The following is a 19,519-nucleotide window of genomic DNA, read 5'->3' as shown; positions in this document are numbered from 1 at the left end:
CTCAGATTCCCTTGGGGCCTAGTTCCCCTCTGCCACGGACTCCCTGTGTGACTTCAGGAAAGACTCTTTGCCTCAGTTCTCTGTCTGCAAAATGCGGGTGACAGCACTTCCCTCCCTCACAGTGGGTTGTGAGGATAAACTCGTTACTAGTTTGGGTACCTAGATAACAGTCGTTATGAGGCCCAGGTACGTACCTTAGGCGGAGGAGGTGCCGAACATACTATGTACTTCTCTCACTCAAATAGCCACTGGATGTCAGATGCAAACCTATGGCTGCAAAGCAAGGCCACAAACTGACATGGTCAGCAGCATTCTGTGCAGGACAGGTCTCTTTCCCTGGAGCTAAGGGCTGGGAACCCATCAGTATTATAGCATGCCTTTCCTTTAAAGAGGAAACAAGTGGAACCTTCCCCTCATACTGTGGGGAGGTTGTCTTGCTGAAATGAAACTTTCAAGCATGGATTCTTTCATTTTAAGAGAACTCCAGCTTGCACAAAATTTTGTGCACATAAAAGGAAACTAATTTTGGTCGTGCCGTGTAACACGTTCCTTCCCATGTGCAATATAAACTGTTTAAACTACAGCCAAATGACTTTTATCTGCATTTCTGACACTTTTGCTGGAGCCACCAGTTTACTGGAAAGTTGTCCAGTAGTTGGAGCAGAAGGGCTAGGACTCCTGACTTCCATTGCTAGTTCTGCTACTGAATTTACTGTGTGACTTTGGACAAGTTGCAGTATCCTATAGAGGTGCACAATGTCTGTTCTGTGCCTTGCTGCTTGACTTGCTCGATCCTGTCTAGGAGGCAGAAGGTATTCTAATATGCTAAAGAAAACCCACCTTTCTTCTGATCTTATTCAGGGGGAAGTTCGTTGCACTGGAAAACATCAGCTGCAAGATTAAATCTGGATGTGAGGGGCATCCTCCCTGGCCAGAAGGCATTTGCACCAAGTGTCAGCCGAGTGCTATCACTCTCAACAGACAGGTGAGTCTTGGCATTGACTGTGCTGAGGTCTCTTTGTTCTCTACACAGAGAAGTTGTTATTTACCTTTTTTATTTCTGAACGGGAGAAAACATCCAGGAGAACAGCCATCTTGGTGTTTGGGAGCCTTTGCATATTGTCAGTTGCTAGGGAAATGGCTGGTTAATGTCTTTCGCTGCTGCAGAGAGAGACTCTGAAATGTGCTGGGTTCAGTAATTTCCCCATAGTGCAGAGGAGATCTGCATGGACCTGAACTGGGATGGTGCTTCTCAACTCTTCGCCCACATGGGACCCGAAAAACCACTTGCAACTTCCTGTTGCAACCCATTGAAATTCCATCGTGTTTTGCAGTCAGAAAGGATTGTGGGATTATTGGCCTAGCAAGAAGCCAGAACTGATTTTGGGTGCTGGGTATTCTGAGTGCTTTCCCCTCACCCTGCCTGCACTGTGTTCTGCTCTGGTGGGCAGGGATGTGTGGTGCAGCAGCAGGAGCTTGGAGCAGGGAGGGATAGAGCAGTCGTGGGAAGGAGGAGTCAGGGAGCAAGCTAGCTGCCCCTTCCCTCCCCTTGCTCCAGTAGGATTCTGACTCTTTTTCCTTAATTGTTGGGGGACACCCCAGGCAGGTCTGGAGAGACATGAGTGGACTGGAAGCAGGCAAACTAGTTGATTATATTGGTCTGGAATCAGGGCGTTGGCCTAAAGCACTCTTGTTTTCTATCTAACAGAAATACAGGCACGTTGACAACATAATGTTTGAGAACCACACGCTTGCCGATCGCTTCCTCGACTTCTGGAGAAAGACAGGGAACCAGCATTTTGGGTACTTATATGGACGATATACAGAGCACAAGGACATCCCTCTGGGTATCAGGGCTGAGGTAGCTGCCATCTATGAACCTCCACAGGTAAAAATAACTCAGCAGAAGAATGTCGTAGCTTTATTTCTGAAAGATGGCAATCAGGGACCGGGGAACCCACTTTGTTCAGGACATCACGTGATGTTTCCTGCAGTAGATCCTAAAGGGAAACTATCAAGATAAATATCATATATTGTGAGTAAATGTCTGTGTTAATAGTGACATCTTAGATTATTACCACTGAAATTACCACTCAGATTTGCTTTCCACTGTTTGTGTTATATGATTTTTAGTTGCCCAAGCACAGGGAAGTGCAAAAGGAAACAAAGTGCAAGTGACTTCCTTAGAATGGGTTTGGCTTTCAAGTTCTCTGTGAAATTTTTTGGGTTGCAAAGGCTTCAGTGGGAAATGTTTGTTTCAAAACATGCTCATAGAAATATTTCTGTTGCCCTCAAATGTTGTAAAAAGTCTACAAAACCAACATTTTGGGTCAATATTGCATTGTTTCTCTTTATTAGATAAGAATCGGCCATATAGAAATCTACTGTAGCTATGTGGGGGTGGGTAGGTCTGTTTGGAGCAGAATACCTCAAGTTTTAACTTTACACTGTCTTGGTAGCCTGCATTTTAGACGAGAGTAAATTAGGGTTTGATTTTACCTGACACTGGCTCTCTTTCTGCCATTATCGTTTCAAACTCTGTCAAGTTTGATGATGAGCCGGCCAGCACCTTGGTGCAGACTGTTCCCATGCACTACCTTGACCCCCCACTTTCATATTTTAACTTCTACTGTGGTGTATTGCGTCTTTTGGTTGTAAAAGTAAAAGTTGTAAAAGTCACTAGGTGGCGCTAGTCACTGCCTGAGAACCCTTCCGGCCTTATCTTTAAAGGGTTGGACCTCAGCCTGTTTTAGTGAAACCAAATACATAAAATAGATTTTAATATAACTGAATCAGACCTTAACAAGCTGAAGCTGTGTACATTGAATGATGTAATTGACAATGTCTAGTGCTATAGAGAGACAAGTGGGGAAGGGAATTTCTTTTATTGGACTAACTTCTGTTGGTGAGAGACAAGCCTTCAAGCTACACAGAGCTCTTCCCCAGGTCTGAGTAGCTCAAAAGCTTGTCTCTCACCAACAGAAGCTGGTCCAGTAAAAGATATTCCCTCCCCCACCTTGTCTCTCTCGTATCCTGGGATCAGCACGCCTACAACAACACTGTATAGTAGCGTCAAGTATGAATAGTACCTCAGGAGAGCAGTGTGCAAGGGCATTCAAAAATCTTAGGCTGTGATTTTTAAGTGCCTGACTTCCCACTGATTTAGAATGGAACTGAGCAGCCAGATCTTAGCCTTCGTCTACATTACCACTTTTGTCGGTCAAACTTTTGTCGGTCAAGGTTGTGAAAAAACACCCCCCCCGACTGACATAGGTTTCACTGGCAAAAACATAGCCACCGCTGCTCATTGGGAGTGGTTTAGTTACGCTGTCAGGAGCGCTTTCTCCTGCCAGCAAAGAGCAGCTACACAGGAGACCTTACAGTGGCGCAGCTGTGCCTCTGTAAGGTCCATAGTGTAGACATAGTCTTAGTCTCTCTTGCAATGTTAAGACTAGCAAAGGGTATTGGAGGTATCTCCTTGTGTAGTTGCTCACTGAAGGGCTGCATTATACACAAGGCTTCATCATGTAACATGGCGTCTGCAAGTAAGGGTACAAAAAAGTGAAGCTGGAGTGGTATTTAACTTCGCTTTTTAAGGACGAAAAAGCCCGCTAGGGTTATAATGAAAAGCAGCAGGTGTTATATTTCTGTCAAGCCACAAGTGCCTTCAAGTCATGTTTAAAAATCTCCTTGAAATCCACACGATCGAGGAAGCTGAGTGTTAAAACTTTGGCATCTGCATCAGTTTCAATATTGCAACATAGAAAGAGAGATAAAACCTGCCGTGCCCAAAGACAGATTTTTAGATCAAGTTTGACTCTTCACGTCCCGTCTATTGTGAATTCAAATTGTATGTGTTTAGTGTGTGATAGGCATAGTATGTATATGCACACACCCTACTGAGGGAGGTATGGAGCATGAATTTCATTAATCCTGATATTTGTCATTGGATTCACTAGGAGTAAAGTCACAATCAGTACTGAAAGTATCATTCAGCTCTTTGAGAAGTGATTACTGCATGCGCATGTGAATAGCCTTTCAAGCCTTTAACAACTCTGCTGGTTTTATTAAATGCCAGCACAGCCAAGCCCAGCTTGTTGGCACAGTGTCATTATAAGCCCTTTATATGTTTTAGGGACACACAAAAGCATTGGAAGCCAGTGCAGCTTGTAGTGTCTTTTCCAGCACCACGATGGTGTGTAAGGTAAAAGCGAGGAAGCGTCCTCCACTGTCCTGGAGAGAGAGAACTCTGCTCTTCTGTCTGACAGAGCATCTCAGCCCCGCTCCTCCCCAGCCCAAAACCCAACAACAAAAACTCCTGCCTTTGAAAGCACATCCAGATGGCTGAATCTTGTTTTCCAGAGCTGAGAGGAAAGCCTGAGTGTGCTCTTGGATTCACCAAGATCCTTCCTATGTGCTACTCTAACATTTGAACAAACACAACATGAGCCTAGACTTGCCAAGTCGAACAGGGATACAGAAAAATGGTCTCCTCTATGCCTTTCTCTAGAAGTGCTCCGAGACCATAGCGATGGGTTCAATGTGTAATTGTCTATATAGAGCCCCTTCGTTCTTGCTTTGCAGACTAAGCCTCAGGACTCCTGTGAGGTGGGTATAAACTGGCTTTCCCAGGGTCCTCACAAGTCAGTGGCAGAGCTGGGAATGGAACTCAGTAGCTGAGTTCCCAGCCCCCTGCCTCACCTACTAGACAATCTCTCTTGAAATGGTCAGAATGATAGAAACTGGTTTGCTCTGGATTTTGAATGTTCTGTTTTATGAGCCAGTTCTGTTGTTTGCTTACAGATTGGCACACAGAACAGCCTGGAGCTCCTAGAAGATCCGAAAGCCGAGGTTGTGGATGAGATTGCTGCAAAACTTGGCCTGAGAAAGGTAGGAAAATGTTCCTGGCTAACATGTGTCTGGGACAAGGGGTTCTTGGGTCTCTCTCTGCAGCAGTGACTCCTCTCACATCGGTTCTCCCTGGCTTGATGGGGTTAAATTAAGGCTGGGCACATTTTGAAATCTAGCTTATGTTTACTTGGGGCCAATAGCTCTTATGCTTCCAGGTGTTAAAGTAAAATAAGAATTTTTCTCTGTGCATAAATACTGAGCAGTACAGCAGGGCTGTTCCGCTCAACTCAGCAGTCCTCTGTCTTGAATGACATCAAAGGGATTAGAAGAGTATCAAAGGGATAAGAAGAGTAGTTGAAACCAAACTTCTCCTTGCTTTCCCCTCAGATGAACACATTCTGTAACATCTCTGGCAGGTGCTAATTTGGCATAGTTGTGGTTTGCGTTTTCTTGCGGGTTTTATTCTTTCTTTGAGATGTTGTGTGGAGTTTTTTTTGCTCAGGATTCCAGCTATCAAAACCACAGTGCCTGTTTCTCAGTATTCATTTGGGGCTATATGTGGCAAGAATTATCTTGTGTACAATTTAGATGTGGAGTTCAGCTTTTAGTCCTTTATGTCTCTTGTATCTGCAACCTGTCAGTGATTTAATCAAGACACATGGATTTCAGTGTCCTCTGTATGCAGATGACTTTCAGATCTATATTTAATTTTCCAGGCTGTCTGAGGGTATCACTCACAATGCCATGCTACCACTAAGTATTGAATGTTCTGAGATTTTCTGATGTTGAATATTTTCAAGCTGGAGGTCTTGCTCGGAGGCAGGAGTACTCACACGTCTGTGGTCAGCTCTCTTGCTCTCTCAAGATAAAATCTGTGTCTTACTGCCAGTGTCTGAAGCAAGGAATCTGTGGATGTTATTTGACTCCAGTTTTTTCTTTGTTCCTCACATTGGTTCTGTTAAAATCACCAGGGTTAAAAATTACTGTTACTGACTGTTGGCTGCAGATCTGCGGTGCATGCTCCATCTGTTTCATGGCCTCCCTGCGAGTAGCAGCATTTCTTAGTTGAACGGCTTGATATTGGAGAAGTGAGTTGCAAGGGAGGATTTGAATAAAGAGGATATCTGTAGTATATGAGTAGTGAAAAGGTATGAATAAATTGCTTCTCTGAGCAGAGCAGGCTGGGATTGGGGCTACTTTAGAATTGAGTGGGAAATGTTAGCTTTATGTTAATGAGTGACTACTAGTGTCAGAAAATGAAATCACTGAGACATGGTGTCATCTCCGGGTGTTGCTGATGCTGTTTCATTCTGAATATTGCACAGCAAATGGCTTTTTGCTGTGGGGGAGGTGAAGGAAGGCCTGGAGCCTCCAGGTTTTTCCATGAAAAAATTCCCCAGCAAGACATAAAGAACTGCAAGTCCCCTCCGCTGGCTAGTTGACATTACAGATGTGTAAGTTGTGTTCAGATGAGCACGATGCATCTGGGAGAGTCATTTCCGTCGGGTGCTGCACAGCAGGCCCTCACAGGGAGGCTGGAGGAACATCTCGTACGAGTGAAAGAGACTGCCTTTTAAAAAAAAAGGTGGGGGGGTTGTTTTGTTTCAATTCAAAGGTTGGCTGGATATTTACGGATCTGGTCTCTGAAGATACACGGAAGGGGACTGTTCGATACAGCAGAAACAAGGTGAGAAGCAAGAGTATCAGTAATTACTTTCTGTATTTATTGTTGTTTATAGAGCATCATAAATGCAGGCTCCGCCCAGCAGAATCCTGCCCTGAAGAGCTGAAACGGATGACACAAGTCTAGCCAATGCAGCGTAGGGTGGGGTGTGTATGTTGGAATTACATTGTTTCATGGTGCACCTGGCTCTTCAGAGGCATTTGAAGGAGTAGCAGTGTGATCAGTGAATGCTGATTGGGAGCCCACCACAAGCATATGAAGCAGTACAAAGTCTCTTTCCCCCACTCCTGAGACAGAAAGATTAGTTAAGAGACACTTTGGCAGAGTGTAGGGAGCAGGAGCAGGTTCACGTAAGGGGTGAGACTTTGGTGAGCAAATCAGAATTGCATCTTCTGGAGACTGCATTGCTGTCTAAATAAACCTCAGAGTGCTTAAAGTGTAATATTTGCATGGTGCTTTTTATCTTCAAACTTCAACCTTCCTGTCTCCTTGTGATGTGTCAATATTATCTCCATCTCCCAGATGGAGAAACTGAGGCACTGGGAGGGGAAATGATTTACAGGACAGAACCAGGATTAGGACTCTGGCCTAGTCCCCTGTATTCAGTCCTTTATGCCCTATGTTAGTAGTATTCCAGGCACAGCTCTCACAGATGCTGTACTCAGAAGCATATTTTTAGCAGGGCACCCTCAATGGCAGCCCAGTGAAATGGAGGTGGGGCACATCTCATCTTGCCGTGTTTTGGTTTTGTTTTTCCCTAGGACACGTATTTTTTAAGTGCAGAAGAGTGCATCACTGCTGGAAACTTTCAGAACCGGCATCCCAACATATGTCGCCTGTCTCCAGATGGTCACTTTGGATCCAAATTTGTCACTGTTATGGCTACAGGTATCAACTGGCACAGAGTTGCCCTTAAACCCTCGTTTCCCCTGGGATTCTCTCTTGTGGTCACCCCAAAGGAACATGCACTTCTTCCCCATCAAGCTACAGGCTGTCCTGACCACCTGAAATCTTTCAAACTGTCTCCCATCAGTCCTAGTAACAAGTTTTAGGTCATTCTCAAACCCATCAAGTACAATAGATTTCCCTTACTCCATGTTTCCCTAGGCCCCTTTAATGCTGTTAGGACCAATGGAGTGTACACCCCCAGCCACACGCTCTCTTACTTCACCTCCATAGAATTTTCAACCAGGAGTGAAAAGAATTAGTATTAACAACAAATACCATATGGTGAAAGGGTGACGGCCTGTTTGTTTCTTAAACGTTACAACCTCTCTTAAAAACGTGCTTTTGAGATTCCACAAAAAACAGCAGCCCAAGTCCCTGGCTAGGGGGTATGGACTTGTGGAACTCGAGACCCGATTCATAAAACAGATTTCAACCAGTTGAATGCAACTGTGCTCGGGGAGGCACTTCTCTCTCAAGTGCCCTATCTCTTTTTTAGTTACTTGGAGCTAATAGAATTATAATACCTAGTGCTTGCATCACATGCCACATCTTCAGAGCATTGTGCACTCAGTAACCGTGCGTCTCTCCAGTGAGGTATAGAATGAGTATTGACGCATTAAGAACTGAGACCCAGAGATGGTGACTGGCCATGGGCTGCCAAGCCAGGACTTGAACTCAGGAGTTCTTTACTCCCTGTCCAGTACTCAGTCCGTTAGTCTATGCTAATTAATCTCTTCTACGTTTAGCTCCATAGGAAGAGTGGAAAAGGCCAGAGTACCAGATAGAGCACTGCTGTGCATGAGAAGTGGCTTTGACTTCCCCGCTCTTGCAACCCAGCAGCGGCGATGTATTCTAGACAATTTGGGGAACACCATTCTCTAGCTCCCAAAGGTCTTATGTACAGGCCCCGTAAGCTGAAGCGATGGAGGCTGCAGTACTGGGACACAAGAATTTTGGGGTCTTGAAAGTTACTTGTGATGGTTCACTGTAAAGCCAGGCACCGTTAATTCCCTCAAGTATCCATCAGTGAGAAACAGATACTAGAAAAAACCTTCAAAGTGAAATTCGGAATCTTCCTAAGCATGTGAAATGTTTTTGTTAACTAAATAAAATATGTAAAGTAAAGCATCTTGCAGGCTTCTGTCACATGAGATTTTTACAGAGACCCTCTGAAGAGTACAGTAGAATACTCTGATACATATGGCCGATTCATGGAGGCATTGGCATGTGCTGGGGAAATTACAGCCTTAAAAGTTCAATCTGCCATTCGGTTCCAAGATGACACAGATGTTTTTGTTTAAGGTTTCCCTGAACCAGGTTCTGGGGGTCTATTTTAAACAATGAAAAAAGCATGAATTCCAATGTAAAGAACCAAAGTGCAATATTATATTGCCTCCTCTGAGCCCCAAACTTTATAGATGTTTCTGGGGCCTTTTTCAGTAAAAGGTCCATGTGATCAGACAGCTGCCTCACACATTCCGGGCTGCTAAACACATTCATCTTTTCTTACAAGATAAATGTGTATATCCCTTTTTAAACAAGGTGTTTTACTGAGGAAATGGTGGTTCACTTTGTTCAGGCCTTCCTCGTGTCTTGGCCCACGTTTCGTTTCTGGGAGTGTTTGCCCCAGAGCAGAGTGAGACTGAGGCTAGAAATCAGAGGCTAGGAAATGAATGTTTCCTTTTCTGATCATCTGGTCCAGATAATTTCCCATTACGTTTCTGTACAAGCCCTTGGTTTGTTCTTTGTATGCAGTATAAATGTAAATGTGTGGTTTGCACCATCAACATTGCCTTTTTAAGATCCCCTGCATGGATTAATTTCACTTCCCTTCACAGCGTCCTGCTTCACAGATTAGCAACAGACTCTTACCATTTATATGTGCCTAATTTTCTCTCTGATATCTCATCATGTTCTAGTAGCGGACAGCCTGCTGATGCTTAAACTAGCCAAATTAAAGCACTGATTTTGTGATCCATGACAAAGCCACCTGAAGCTAGTGTCTTGGCTTCTGGTTGTGTGTGTCAGAATTCCCCTGACCCATCCATTCCTGGCTGAGAAAATGCTATGCTTTTGCACATAGCCATGTTTGCCAGGTGATCAACCTAAGTTGTTGTAGCCTGGAATTTGTTGTGTAGATCTTAATTCCTAGTGCACAGAAATAAAACAGGACAGTAGGAACTATATTGTTGGTTTTAATTTTGAAGAGTTTTTCTGATGAAGAGGGAGGCTTGCAAGGCACCAAGGTTGAAATCTTGGCCTAATTAAATAAATGGCAAAACGCCCATTGACTTCAGTCCTGCCAGGGTTTCACCCCAGAAATTGAAACCATTAGTTTAGCTATGAAAATGCTCTTGAAGCAGGGTGCAGCATAAAGTAAATATAGGACATTTATGGGAATGCCTGTTTAAAAGTACTTCCTAATATAGAAAACCATGGACACAACTTGCATTAATATCTAAAGCCAATGTCATGTTTAATCTGGCTGTTTAAACCATAATGCTGTCCAGGGGTGACTTACAAAAATAAATCAATTCCTCCACTGGAGTGGTTTAAAAGTTACTTTCTATTCTAGGTGGTCCCGACAACCAGGTCCACTTTGAGGGTTACCAAGTCTCTAATCAGTGCATGGCACTGGTGCGGGATGAGTGCCTGCTGCCGTGCCGGGATGCACCAGAGCTCGGCTACGCGAAGGAGTCCAGCAGTGAGCAATATGTGCCTGACGTATTCTACAAGGTAAGGGTTATGACTAAAGATAACAGCCAAAGTGTGTGTGAGAGAGAGCAGGAGGGGTAGTTCTGCTGAGGGTCTGGAACTCGATGTATCCAACTCAGTGACAGGACGCTTTGAGGTTTTGAACTATTTTCGGTAGTAACCGTTCACGGCATGTCCACAGGAAGCAATTGTGTAAGCTTAATTTCCTCCTCCTAAAAGTGCTGTTAAGGTTTCCAGTGCAGTAGTAGGCATTGGCTATCTAGCCTATAAATGAGGTCTGCAGTGATGCACGTAGGGCCTGTAGCAGGCACTCTGAATTAACCACATCTTCTGTGTTTATTGGCAGTGGCTGCCACGCTTCTCTGTTGACTTTTAATCCCCTGCTGAGTGTATTTGCTTCCTCCTCTCCCCAATTACATTTACACACACTGTGCACTGAAGCAAAGTGAGGCACCAAGTTAAAGCTGCAATAAAAGCAGGTTCCTAACGAGATGGTGAGAATTTATTGTATGTAATACTTTTATAAGACACCTACAGAACAGCATCAGGCACTCTACGATAACACACTGAGCAGGAAAATGGAAAATAAGGCCCAGTCTGCCCAAATAGAGCCGCCAACCAGAGGAGAGAGAGAGACCGCACATACCCCAACCGAAGGGGAACAGTAGCCTGCAAGTACAAAAGCAGGGAAGGGAAGGGGTTAGTAGACTTTAAAAAAAAAAAAAAAAAAAAAAAAGCAGGGATGGGAATACATAAGGACGGCCACTCTGGGTCAGACCAATGGTCCATCGAACCCAGTATCCCGTCTCTGACAGTGGCCAGTGCCAGAGCTTTCAGGGGAGTGTACAGAATAGCCGTTCTGGAGATAGCCACCTCTGTCTTCCCCTCTCAGCTTCTGGCAGTCAAAGGTTGAGGGTCACCCCCAAGCATGGGGTTGCATCCCTGACCATGCTGGCTAATAGCCACTGATGCACCTATTCTCCATGAACTTATCTAGTTCTTTTTTGAACGCAGTTATACTTTTGGCTTTCACAGCATCCCCTGGGAATGAATTCCACAGCCCTGGCTTTTCTCTCTCTGGTGGTGCAGTTAGTGCCTGGTATTAGGTCCTTTCTCTTGGGTCACATGATAAGCCTCAGAAGCCCCTCCTGATGCACAGTGGACTCAACCCACTTTCAGAGCAGGAATCTTCAAGAGGGTTAGGCCGTCAGAACCGTACGTGCAGTGTGGCATGCAGAAGCTCTGTCAGTAACTGGACTACTGCATGTTTGGATTCTGTAGCTTTTGTTAGAGATGAGTATTCACTTTAGACATCTGTTCCTAGAGTTTTTCAAACCTCTTGCCTCTCCAGAATTGGGCTGGAAAAGTAAGAATAGGATCTCGGTGAGAATAATGGTGCTGCTTCTCAGAAATCCTGCTTGCTGTGTTTTGGTGCTTCACGAACAAGGATGGAGAAAATGAAGTTAACAGAGATGCTTGCCAAGGAATTGGCCATCCATCATCCAAGCCAGCTATCTCATCTTTGTTTATATCTGATGTTTGTGATCTGGTCTGCTTGTGACACTTCCTCCTGTCATATTTGAGACTGTTCGTTAAGTGTAGGCTAGGCCAGGCTGCCTTGTTTGGCGCTGTTAAAATGAGGGCAGCGTACACCACCATTAGCAAATCTTGCAGAAATACTTTTGTGTGCCCCAAAGTGGTGCTGAGTGAAGATCAGGAAACTGCTGATTGGTGAGTTGCTCTGCACGGTTTTTTCCTGTCAATACCACGCTATTGGCTTGCCCTGATGCCACCTGAAATTCCGAAACACCTTCCAGCCACATCTCTTCATCGCTCTAGCAGTCTTTCCCCATTTATGGTGCTTGTAAAGTGTGTTCTCACCAATGAAGCTGATTCTAAGTCCATTCTAAGTCCAACAGCATACAGGCAATTCCCAAAGGGTGCCCAAATGGCCAACTGAAGGTCTCCCTGGCACCTTGTCGGAGGCCATGGGCTGTGCCTAATTTGAATAAATAAAGCTGGTGTAGTTGCGCTTGTCTTGAATGTGAAGGTGCAGCTCCTGCTGACTGCCAATCCCTGCATGCAGTATTCCATCTCAGAAAGCAACGACTCGGCTCAGGTCACGGAGGAGCATTGCACTGTCCACAGCCCATGTCTCCACGTCCAGAGGCATTGCAGAATGCTGCGTGCTGACGTTCAGAGTCGCAAGAAGCCAGTGTATGTTCCAGCAGGTTCGAAACTCTACTTTTTAACCTGAAGCAATGGAGGTAAACGAAGTGATCACAGATTACTCCAGCATTCTGTGGAAATTTCCATGAACCAGTGATTCATTGGGTCAGTCTTCAGAGAATTTCAAATGTTTTATAACTCCTACCCATAATTGTCTTTTTCGTTATGTGCTTCAGGAAGGCTTGAGGGGCGCGCTGGTGGGTGTAGTTGTCCTTTGAATTCAAACATGTTTGGCTCTAGTACCTTGACTTTTTCTGGAACATTTTTAAACTGATGGGAAGCTTAGTCACTTCTGGTTTTAAAGACCATTTGGGTCTCATTAAATGCAAAAAGGGCTGAGGTCAGAGACACTACCTCATAGTCACTGGGTGTGTGACAGCAAGCTTGGCGAAGCATTGCTTATGCATTTTGTTGGGAGCAAGAGTCCTGAGTAGATTTGGCCTTGCAGTGAGAAGACAAAGATGGTTAGTAATGTAACACCCTGGCCACACCTGTCAGCATGATAGCAGGAGCATTGCTCAAGCACTGTGGTCACCGGACAATGTCCAGCTTGATAATTAGTCTGTCTACCTTTACGCTTCAGCCTTTTGCTTCCTGCCCTAAGCTGTCGTGCAGGGTTGCTGTGGGCTCTTAAGCAGCTGCCACATTTCACCTCAGTTGACTGTTTCACTGGTGAGCAAGAATAATTCATATATGTAGTGTGTGTATCAGCTTGAAAAGCACTTTAGGATGAAAGGGGCAATATTAATGTAAGTTTATTGTGACGGTTGGATGAGAACCAAGAAGCCAATGTTTGTGTAGTGTGGAATATATTTATAGAACAATTTAGCATCCGAATGTGGGAGGGGAAACTATTAAATTCCTGTCTCCACTAGTTGCATAAAAGAGTAGATGCATTTTAAATTCCTGCCAGTAGGAAAAGGTGACCCGTGTAAAGCCGGAGAAATATAAAGCGGCAAGCGTATTACAGTCTGCTCATCACATAAGGAAAAGATCTTGTATCTTTACTCTTAATATGTGTTGTTGATGTTTTTGAAAGGACTTAAGAAATTTCTCTGAGTTAGTAATGCTGCAGAAATAGAAGCCTATGTCAGGGATCAAAGCCATACAGCTGGGAGAAATTAGTTAGAGTGTTACAGGTTCGAGGACTCTGGCAAGCAGGCAAAGAGGTGCTTCAAGGCAAAATAACAGTTCTCTTCATTCATCAAGGCTTTCTTGTATGGCGCATATCAAGATGCATTTGTGGAACGGGGTCAGAGGCTAGCATGCCCCTCAGTGTGTTACAGCTGTTGCTGAAAATAAGATTCCCATGTGAACAAGTGTGACTTATCTCAATGGTCTATCAGCTGTAGACATGTCTTAAATATCATGAAAACAGGAAAACTTGATGGCACCAGATTTGCTCTGTTTCATAAACCAAAGTATTTTTCCTTAGCCGCTTGCCTTGTGATTCCTGTATGTCTTTACCTTTCTCTTTGTATTGGCCTCTTGCCCTGCTACTCACAGAAACCATCCCATTAGCACTGGCAGCATGGCGCTTTCTCTGAGTGGATATTCAGTCTGTGCGGTGTGAAAGCTGTAAATGTGTTCTGGAGTGAAAATCGGGGGCTTTCAGGACCAGGAATATAAATTACTCTGCTAAATAATTTTCTCATCGTGATCAACTCGAAAGGAAAAGCCATCCCACTGGTAAACCCAGTGGTTCGAAGTGCGGGATTAGTGAGGACTATCAGGTGTTGCAGTACAACATTCTGTTATACTTCGATGTTGCAGAAAGACCGGTTAGCACTTCTCAACAACAGTAACTCCACACAAATCTGCTCAAGGCCCCCTCTCTTCTCAATATGTAGACACACAATGGCTGTAATTATGATAACCAATCTCTCCTGTAGCTCGAGAGGCCAGGGTATTGTTAACCTCCTCCTTAGTTCATTTTCCAGCCGTATGGGCAGGCTAAAGATTCCACGTTGTATCAGGACTGCAGAAGGCTTGGGTTTATCCTAATACGTTAGAAGTCCCTGCCCTCTGTCTTCTGTCTCCTCACTGTTTTCGTGTATTTCTGGGAAGTAAATAAGTGCATCTATCCATCTTGCTTAAGCTATGAATGTAACTTAAACATTGGGGTCCTGATAATGGGATCGAAGTCAGTGGGAGCGGTGGGTGCTCAGCACCTTTGGAAATTTGATGGTGTATGTATCCTTACAGTCATCTGGGTGCTTTGTGCCTATGTCCATTGCTGCACATTGTGTGTGAATGCTGCAAACTCTTCAAGCTGCCTTCACCTAGTCTGCAGAATTCATGGCTTTCCATTATCAAGCTGTCATTTTGTTGTGCACCCCAGCGAACCCCAGGCTGCAGCGCTGTCTTGGAGTCGGTGGTAGCACGGCAGGACTCTTATTTCATGGATGTCTCAACATTTCATCAAGTGGAGCAAAAAAGTGAGAGCTCTGAGTTTTATGGACCCTTTGAAGCATTTAAGTAGTCATGGGTTGGTACTTTTGTGGGACTAGATTCTTCTGTCAACTTTAGGCAAATACCTGGGATCTCAGCACAAACAAGAAGATGTCACATCTTGTTGTGTGTTACATTTTATTGTTGCTTTAATATCCAAGAAACTTGCTCTGGGATGGGGAAAGATTAAAGCCCTTTTTAATGACACTTGTATTACAAAAGGGACATTTCCCCTCATGCCAGAGATCAGTGGGTTGGTCTTTGCATTTGGACAACTGCTCAGCTTCGTGCAGCGTCAGCGCGAGAAGCATCAGCTGTTCAACTTTTGTTTCCGTTCAAGCTCTGGAAAAGCCCACTCCATCCAGCTCTTGGAGTGACTTGACAGCCTTTTGCCACTTTTTATTAAGGCCAAATGGGATTACCAACCCCAACTTCTCCTAGCCCAAAACCAGTCTCGGACTGGACGGTGTTACTGGTGCTCAATTTATAAATTCCCTCTCCTCCTGTCTGTAAAACTTGAAAGTCTGATAATTGTTACATACAACACGACTGCACCTCTGGCCTTTGTTAGAGGAATCCCTGCAGGTTATGATGACGGGAATTCTCTGAGCAACCAAAACATGGAGGAATGTTCTTGTAAGTGGAGAAAAGAGTGCTCTGCAATCCAGTTTTTGTTCTTCCTTTAAAACCTGCAGAAGGGTGCTGTGGTGACTGCTCTTTCCGGCCATTGCTCGGGAATGGCCAGAGAATGGACCAGGGGGTGTTTCCATCTTAATCTTAACCATCTTAACCTCATACCACAAAGGTTCTCCTCTTGTGCATGCCTTTGTTTTGTGGGAGGAGCTTCCTTGAATATAGAGTTCTCTGTCCCCAACCATGGATCGTTGTGGGGGAGGATGGAAGGACACTGGGTTTATTCTTCTTGCAAAAGCTTGCCACATGCAGAGAGTTCCCAGCAGTAAGAGACTTGATAGATGTTCAAAGGTCACCCTGTCTCAGCTGGTAGGAGAGAGCTGTCCTACAGTAACCACCTGGTCTGTACCAGGAAGCCCTTCTGCCTCTCAGTGAGTAGAAAGCACATGGCAGTCCTTAGCATAGTTCAGAAAATTGGCTAGTTCTGTGCCCATAGCAGTTTAAATAAGATTAAATAATCAAAAGCAGGCCCCATGGATTTTTACAGCATCTTGAGTGAGTGTGTTCTCACAAGAATGCCGTTGTGATGGGAAGTGAAAAGTCTGTTGCTAGGTCTGCGCTAAGAGGAAGCGTGTGCGTGTAATATGCTACTAATAACCACTTATATTGGCCTTCTCCGGGCTGTGAGTGTTGGAGCTGGGAAGGGCTTCCTTCAGGCTCAGAAATATCCCTGTGGGAAACTGCAGCGTTGCTTAGTAGAGACAGCACTGGACAGGGAGTCAGGACTCTCCGGGGTTCTGCTCCCAGTGCTGTCACTGACCTGCTGTGTGAGCGTAGGCAGGTCTCTTCACCTCTGCCTCCCATCTGTGACACGAGGATGACACTTACCTGCATAGTGTAACACTCAGATCTATAGGCAAAAAGAGCTGTGTAAGAGCTAAATAAACTTGGTCTAACTCCAAAGCAACATAAGCAGCGTAAACTCAGGGAAGATCTGATCATGAGGGAGAATATCATCAGTGTCAATGAGTCTCCATATTAAAAGGTTCTTCCCTTGGAGAATAAGGAGCCCTGGTCCATTTGTTGTTGTTTATTAGTTGTACGTAGACCCCAGGAGCCACAGTCAAGGAACAGAACCCCATGGTGTTAGGTGCTGTACAAACACAGAACATAGAGACAGTCCCTGTTGCAAGGGCAATCTAAGTGTAAGACAAGAGACAATAGGTGGATACAGACAGAGAGGGGAATACAAGTGGGATGATATTGGGCAGGATGGTAGGCGGTCTCAGATGACTAGCAATCCAAATTGCTGTCAAGTTTTTTTGTATGCATCATGGCAAAGGAGAGTTTGGAGTATTGCTCTCACCCTTAGTGTGTGGTTGATTGTACATACGTTGATCCATAACGACTGAGAATCTGAACTCTTCCTGAGCTGCCCTGTCCATATTGCAAGCCCTGCAGCCAGCTTGCCAGCAGAAGCATGAGAAAGTTGAGAGTAACTTCCTTGGTTAATGGGTATTTCTCCGTGCTGATGGATTAATCATTTTCCTATTGGGAGACAGAAGCTGCAGTACCATTAGGTCAAACTGTTTCAAAATGTTGGGATTGCAGGAGCTGATCTCCACTCCTGTCTCTAGTATGATTCATTGCCCAATTCCTCTGGGGCCTATTGTTTGATTCTTGTCCAGACAGCGAGTAGAATTTGAGCCTTCATTAACTCCTTGCTGCCCTCCGTTTGGAGCCGTGGCTGCTAAGCAGAGCATGTGGCACTGGGAATCCCCGAGTCCTGAGTTACAGTAATAGCATACCACATATGTGGATAAAGGCTGCTAGGGCTCTGGTGACTGCCAAATTTGGAGTGATCTCGTAGCAATCCTCCCAGCTTGACATTGTTAGGGCTATAAAATGTAACTGCCTAATAAAACTGTACCTGTGGGGAGGAGGAAGGTGCCTACTTCGTTCCACAAGGAGGGAGGCACAGACACTTCCTTTAGCTGGGGGGTGTTAGGTGTCAATTTGGTAGTAACAATTTTAGAAAATATCTTTCAAGCCTTAGTAGCATGACATTAAAAAGAAGGCTTTTAACATGGAAATCCCCAGAGGGGAAGATTAAAGCGAACAGGTGCTGGAAAAATGTTTCTGCATATTAGAACTTAATTAGATTTGAAAATGAATTCCAGATGGGCTAATTATGTGTGAGTTGTTGCAGGTTCTTTCTTGCAGGGGCAGGAGAGCGTTTGGGAAACTGATGTAGCTTGATTGGATTTGATTCCTAATTCTTGCAGTATTGCTGAGATCTAGACGCAGGCTGGCTTTCGGGCCCTGTGATCCCTCTGAAAAAGCTCCACATCTCCTGCTGCTGCTGTCAGAGCCAGGGAGATCTAAGGCCACAAGCAACCAGGCTTGTTGCTAAAATAACCAGGGGGCCAACAACCTGTCACGTTCAAGGAGAAATGATTCTGATCAGAATTACTTGTAAAGGAAACTTCAAAGACGGGACGGTTGATTCTATAAAGGGGGAACTATTTCCAGGGACACATGGCTTTTACGAGTGCCATTGGCTTCTACACGCAAAGTAGTATGCCAAAGCATGCTTGAGCATGTGACTGACTGAGCGTGTGGGGACTGTCCAGAGCGACAGCAGGGAGTGCTGGTTACAGTGCTGCATATTTCGGATACAGAAATACTCGAGCAGTGGTTCTCAACCAGTCAGCACACTGCTGCGGCCCGTGTGACACACACTACCTGTATGGCCCTGAGGGTATGTGTATATATATTGTGTGGATGCAGCCCACAGAACACACAGAAAGCTACATATGTGGCCCACAATGGTAAATAGGTTGAGAATCGCTGTACTAGAGTAACTGAGAAATGTTACTAGTGGGAGTGTAGCAGCATATTCAAAGCCAGAAAATGTAGCTTTCAAAGGGACGGTGTTCTCCATGAGTGTCTCTGTGAAATGTTTTGCTTCCTGGCTCCGTTTTAGGAGTTTTTCACAAAACCCCAGAAGATGCCCCCTCTGTCTGCAGTGTGGGGCTGAGGGACAAATTTCATGGCCTTTTTACAGCGTTCCCCAGGAAGTAAATGGAGCATGCCGGAGCGAGAGCCGTGTATGAGTCTGCATGTGTGCCGGGGTGAGAGCCCTGTATGAGTCTGTGTAACTGCCATGGGCTCTGCCTACCAGCCACTCTGAGAAAGCTCAGCAAATGTGAACTTTTCCATAAGGTCTGTGACTGGAAATCATGGATGTGTGATTTATGTGTGGCTTGATGAATGATTTATATCACGTGAAGGGATGATTTAGGTAGAAAATACATCCCCTCTTACAGAATCTGTAATGAAGAGTCAGTTCTTATTCATTTATTTCTGAAGCTGTTTGAACTCAGCGTGTTTGACATAAATCAAGTCTAATTGTCATTTCATGATTAATGAACATATGCTGGCCATTTTTCTTCATAATTAAACTTTATGTTCAGTTCATGTGACAAAGCAAAACAAGTTTAGGCTTTGCCAGGTTGTGTGGCTTTTCCAGGTCTGTGTATTTAGGAAAAAGTGGCTGGTTTTCCAATGGCCTTGAATAGACCCTGCTGGGCACGAGCACATGTAATTCGAGTGGAGACTCCAGCACGTTGACCTGACCGTTCAGCCTGTGCAGAAAGTCAGTTTTGTGTCCAGCTGTGGTGTAAAGGGGACATTTCGTTATGAATACGGCGCCTTTTGGCTTGTCTGCTTCAAACATCGACTGAGATCTGGGGTGGAATTATCTGAGAAGCAGGGACGCTGTTCGAAGGGCAGCTATCGTGTCCAGTGTTGCCTCAACTGTAGGGACAGCTACACATCTGCCCTTCAAACAGTAACTTAACCACCCAACAAAATGACAGAGGAAAGTGAATAGCTGTCTGTATCTTTCATAAATCTGCAAAACAGTCCCAATAGTTTAAAAGCCCCCAAATCTATCTGGGTGTTCCAGCTCAGGGATCCATATGGTCTACATCAGTTCCATCCAGT

The 19,519-nt window shown here is 44.8% G+C and overlaps 1 protein-coding gene across 1 annotated transcript in view; it reads left to right on the top strand.

Moving 5' to 3' along the window:
* The window catches only part of NPLOC4 (NPL4 homolog, ubiquitin recognition factor), a 42,244-nt gene that overhangs the window by 13,389 nt on the left and 9,336 nt on the right, over positions 1–19,519 (top strand). The window contains exons 7-12 of the mRNA XM_048817718.2: positions 862–985; positions 1,709–1,888; positions 4,804–4,890; positions 6,467–6,538; positions 7,297–7,423; positions 10,059–10,219. Of these exons, the coding sequence (XP_048673675.1) occupies positions 862–985; positions 1,709–1,888; positions 4,804–4,890; positions 6,467–6,538; positions 7,297–7,423; positions 10,059–10,219 (751 nt within the window). The remainder of the gene's footprint in view (positions 1–861; positions 986–1,708; positions 1,889–4,803; positions 4,891–6,466; positions 6,539–7,296; positions 7,424–10,058; positions 10,220–19,519) is intronic.

This window comes from Caretta caretta, chromosome 14 (assembly GCF_965140235.1).
Source record: "Caretta caretta isolate rCarCar2 chromosome 14, rCarCar1.hap1, whole genome shotgun sequence".
NCBI lineage: Eukaryota > Metazoa > Chordata > Testudines > Cheloniidae > Caretta > Caretta caretta.
This window is presented reverse-complemented; position numbering and strand designations above follow the sequence as displayed.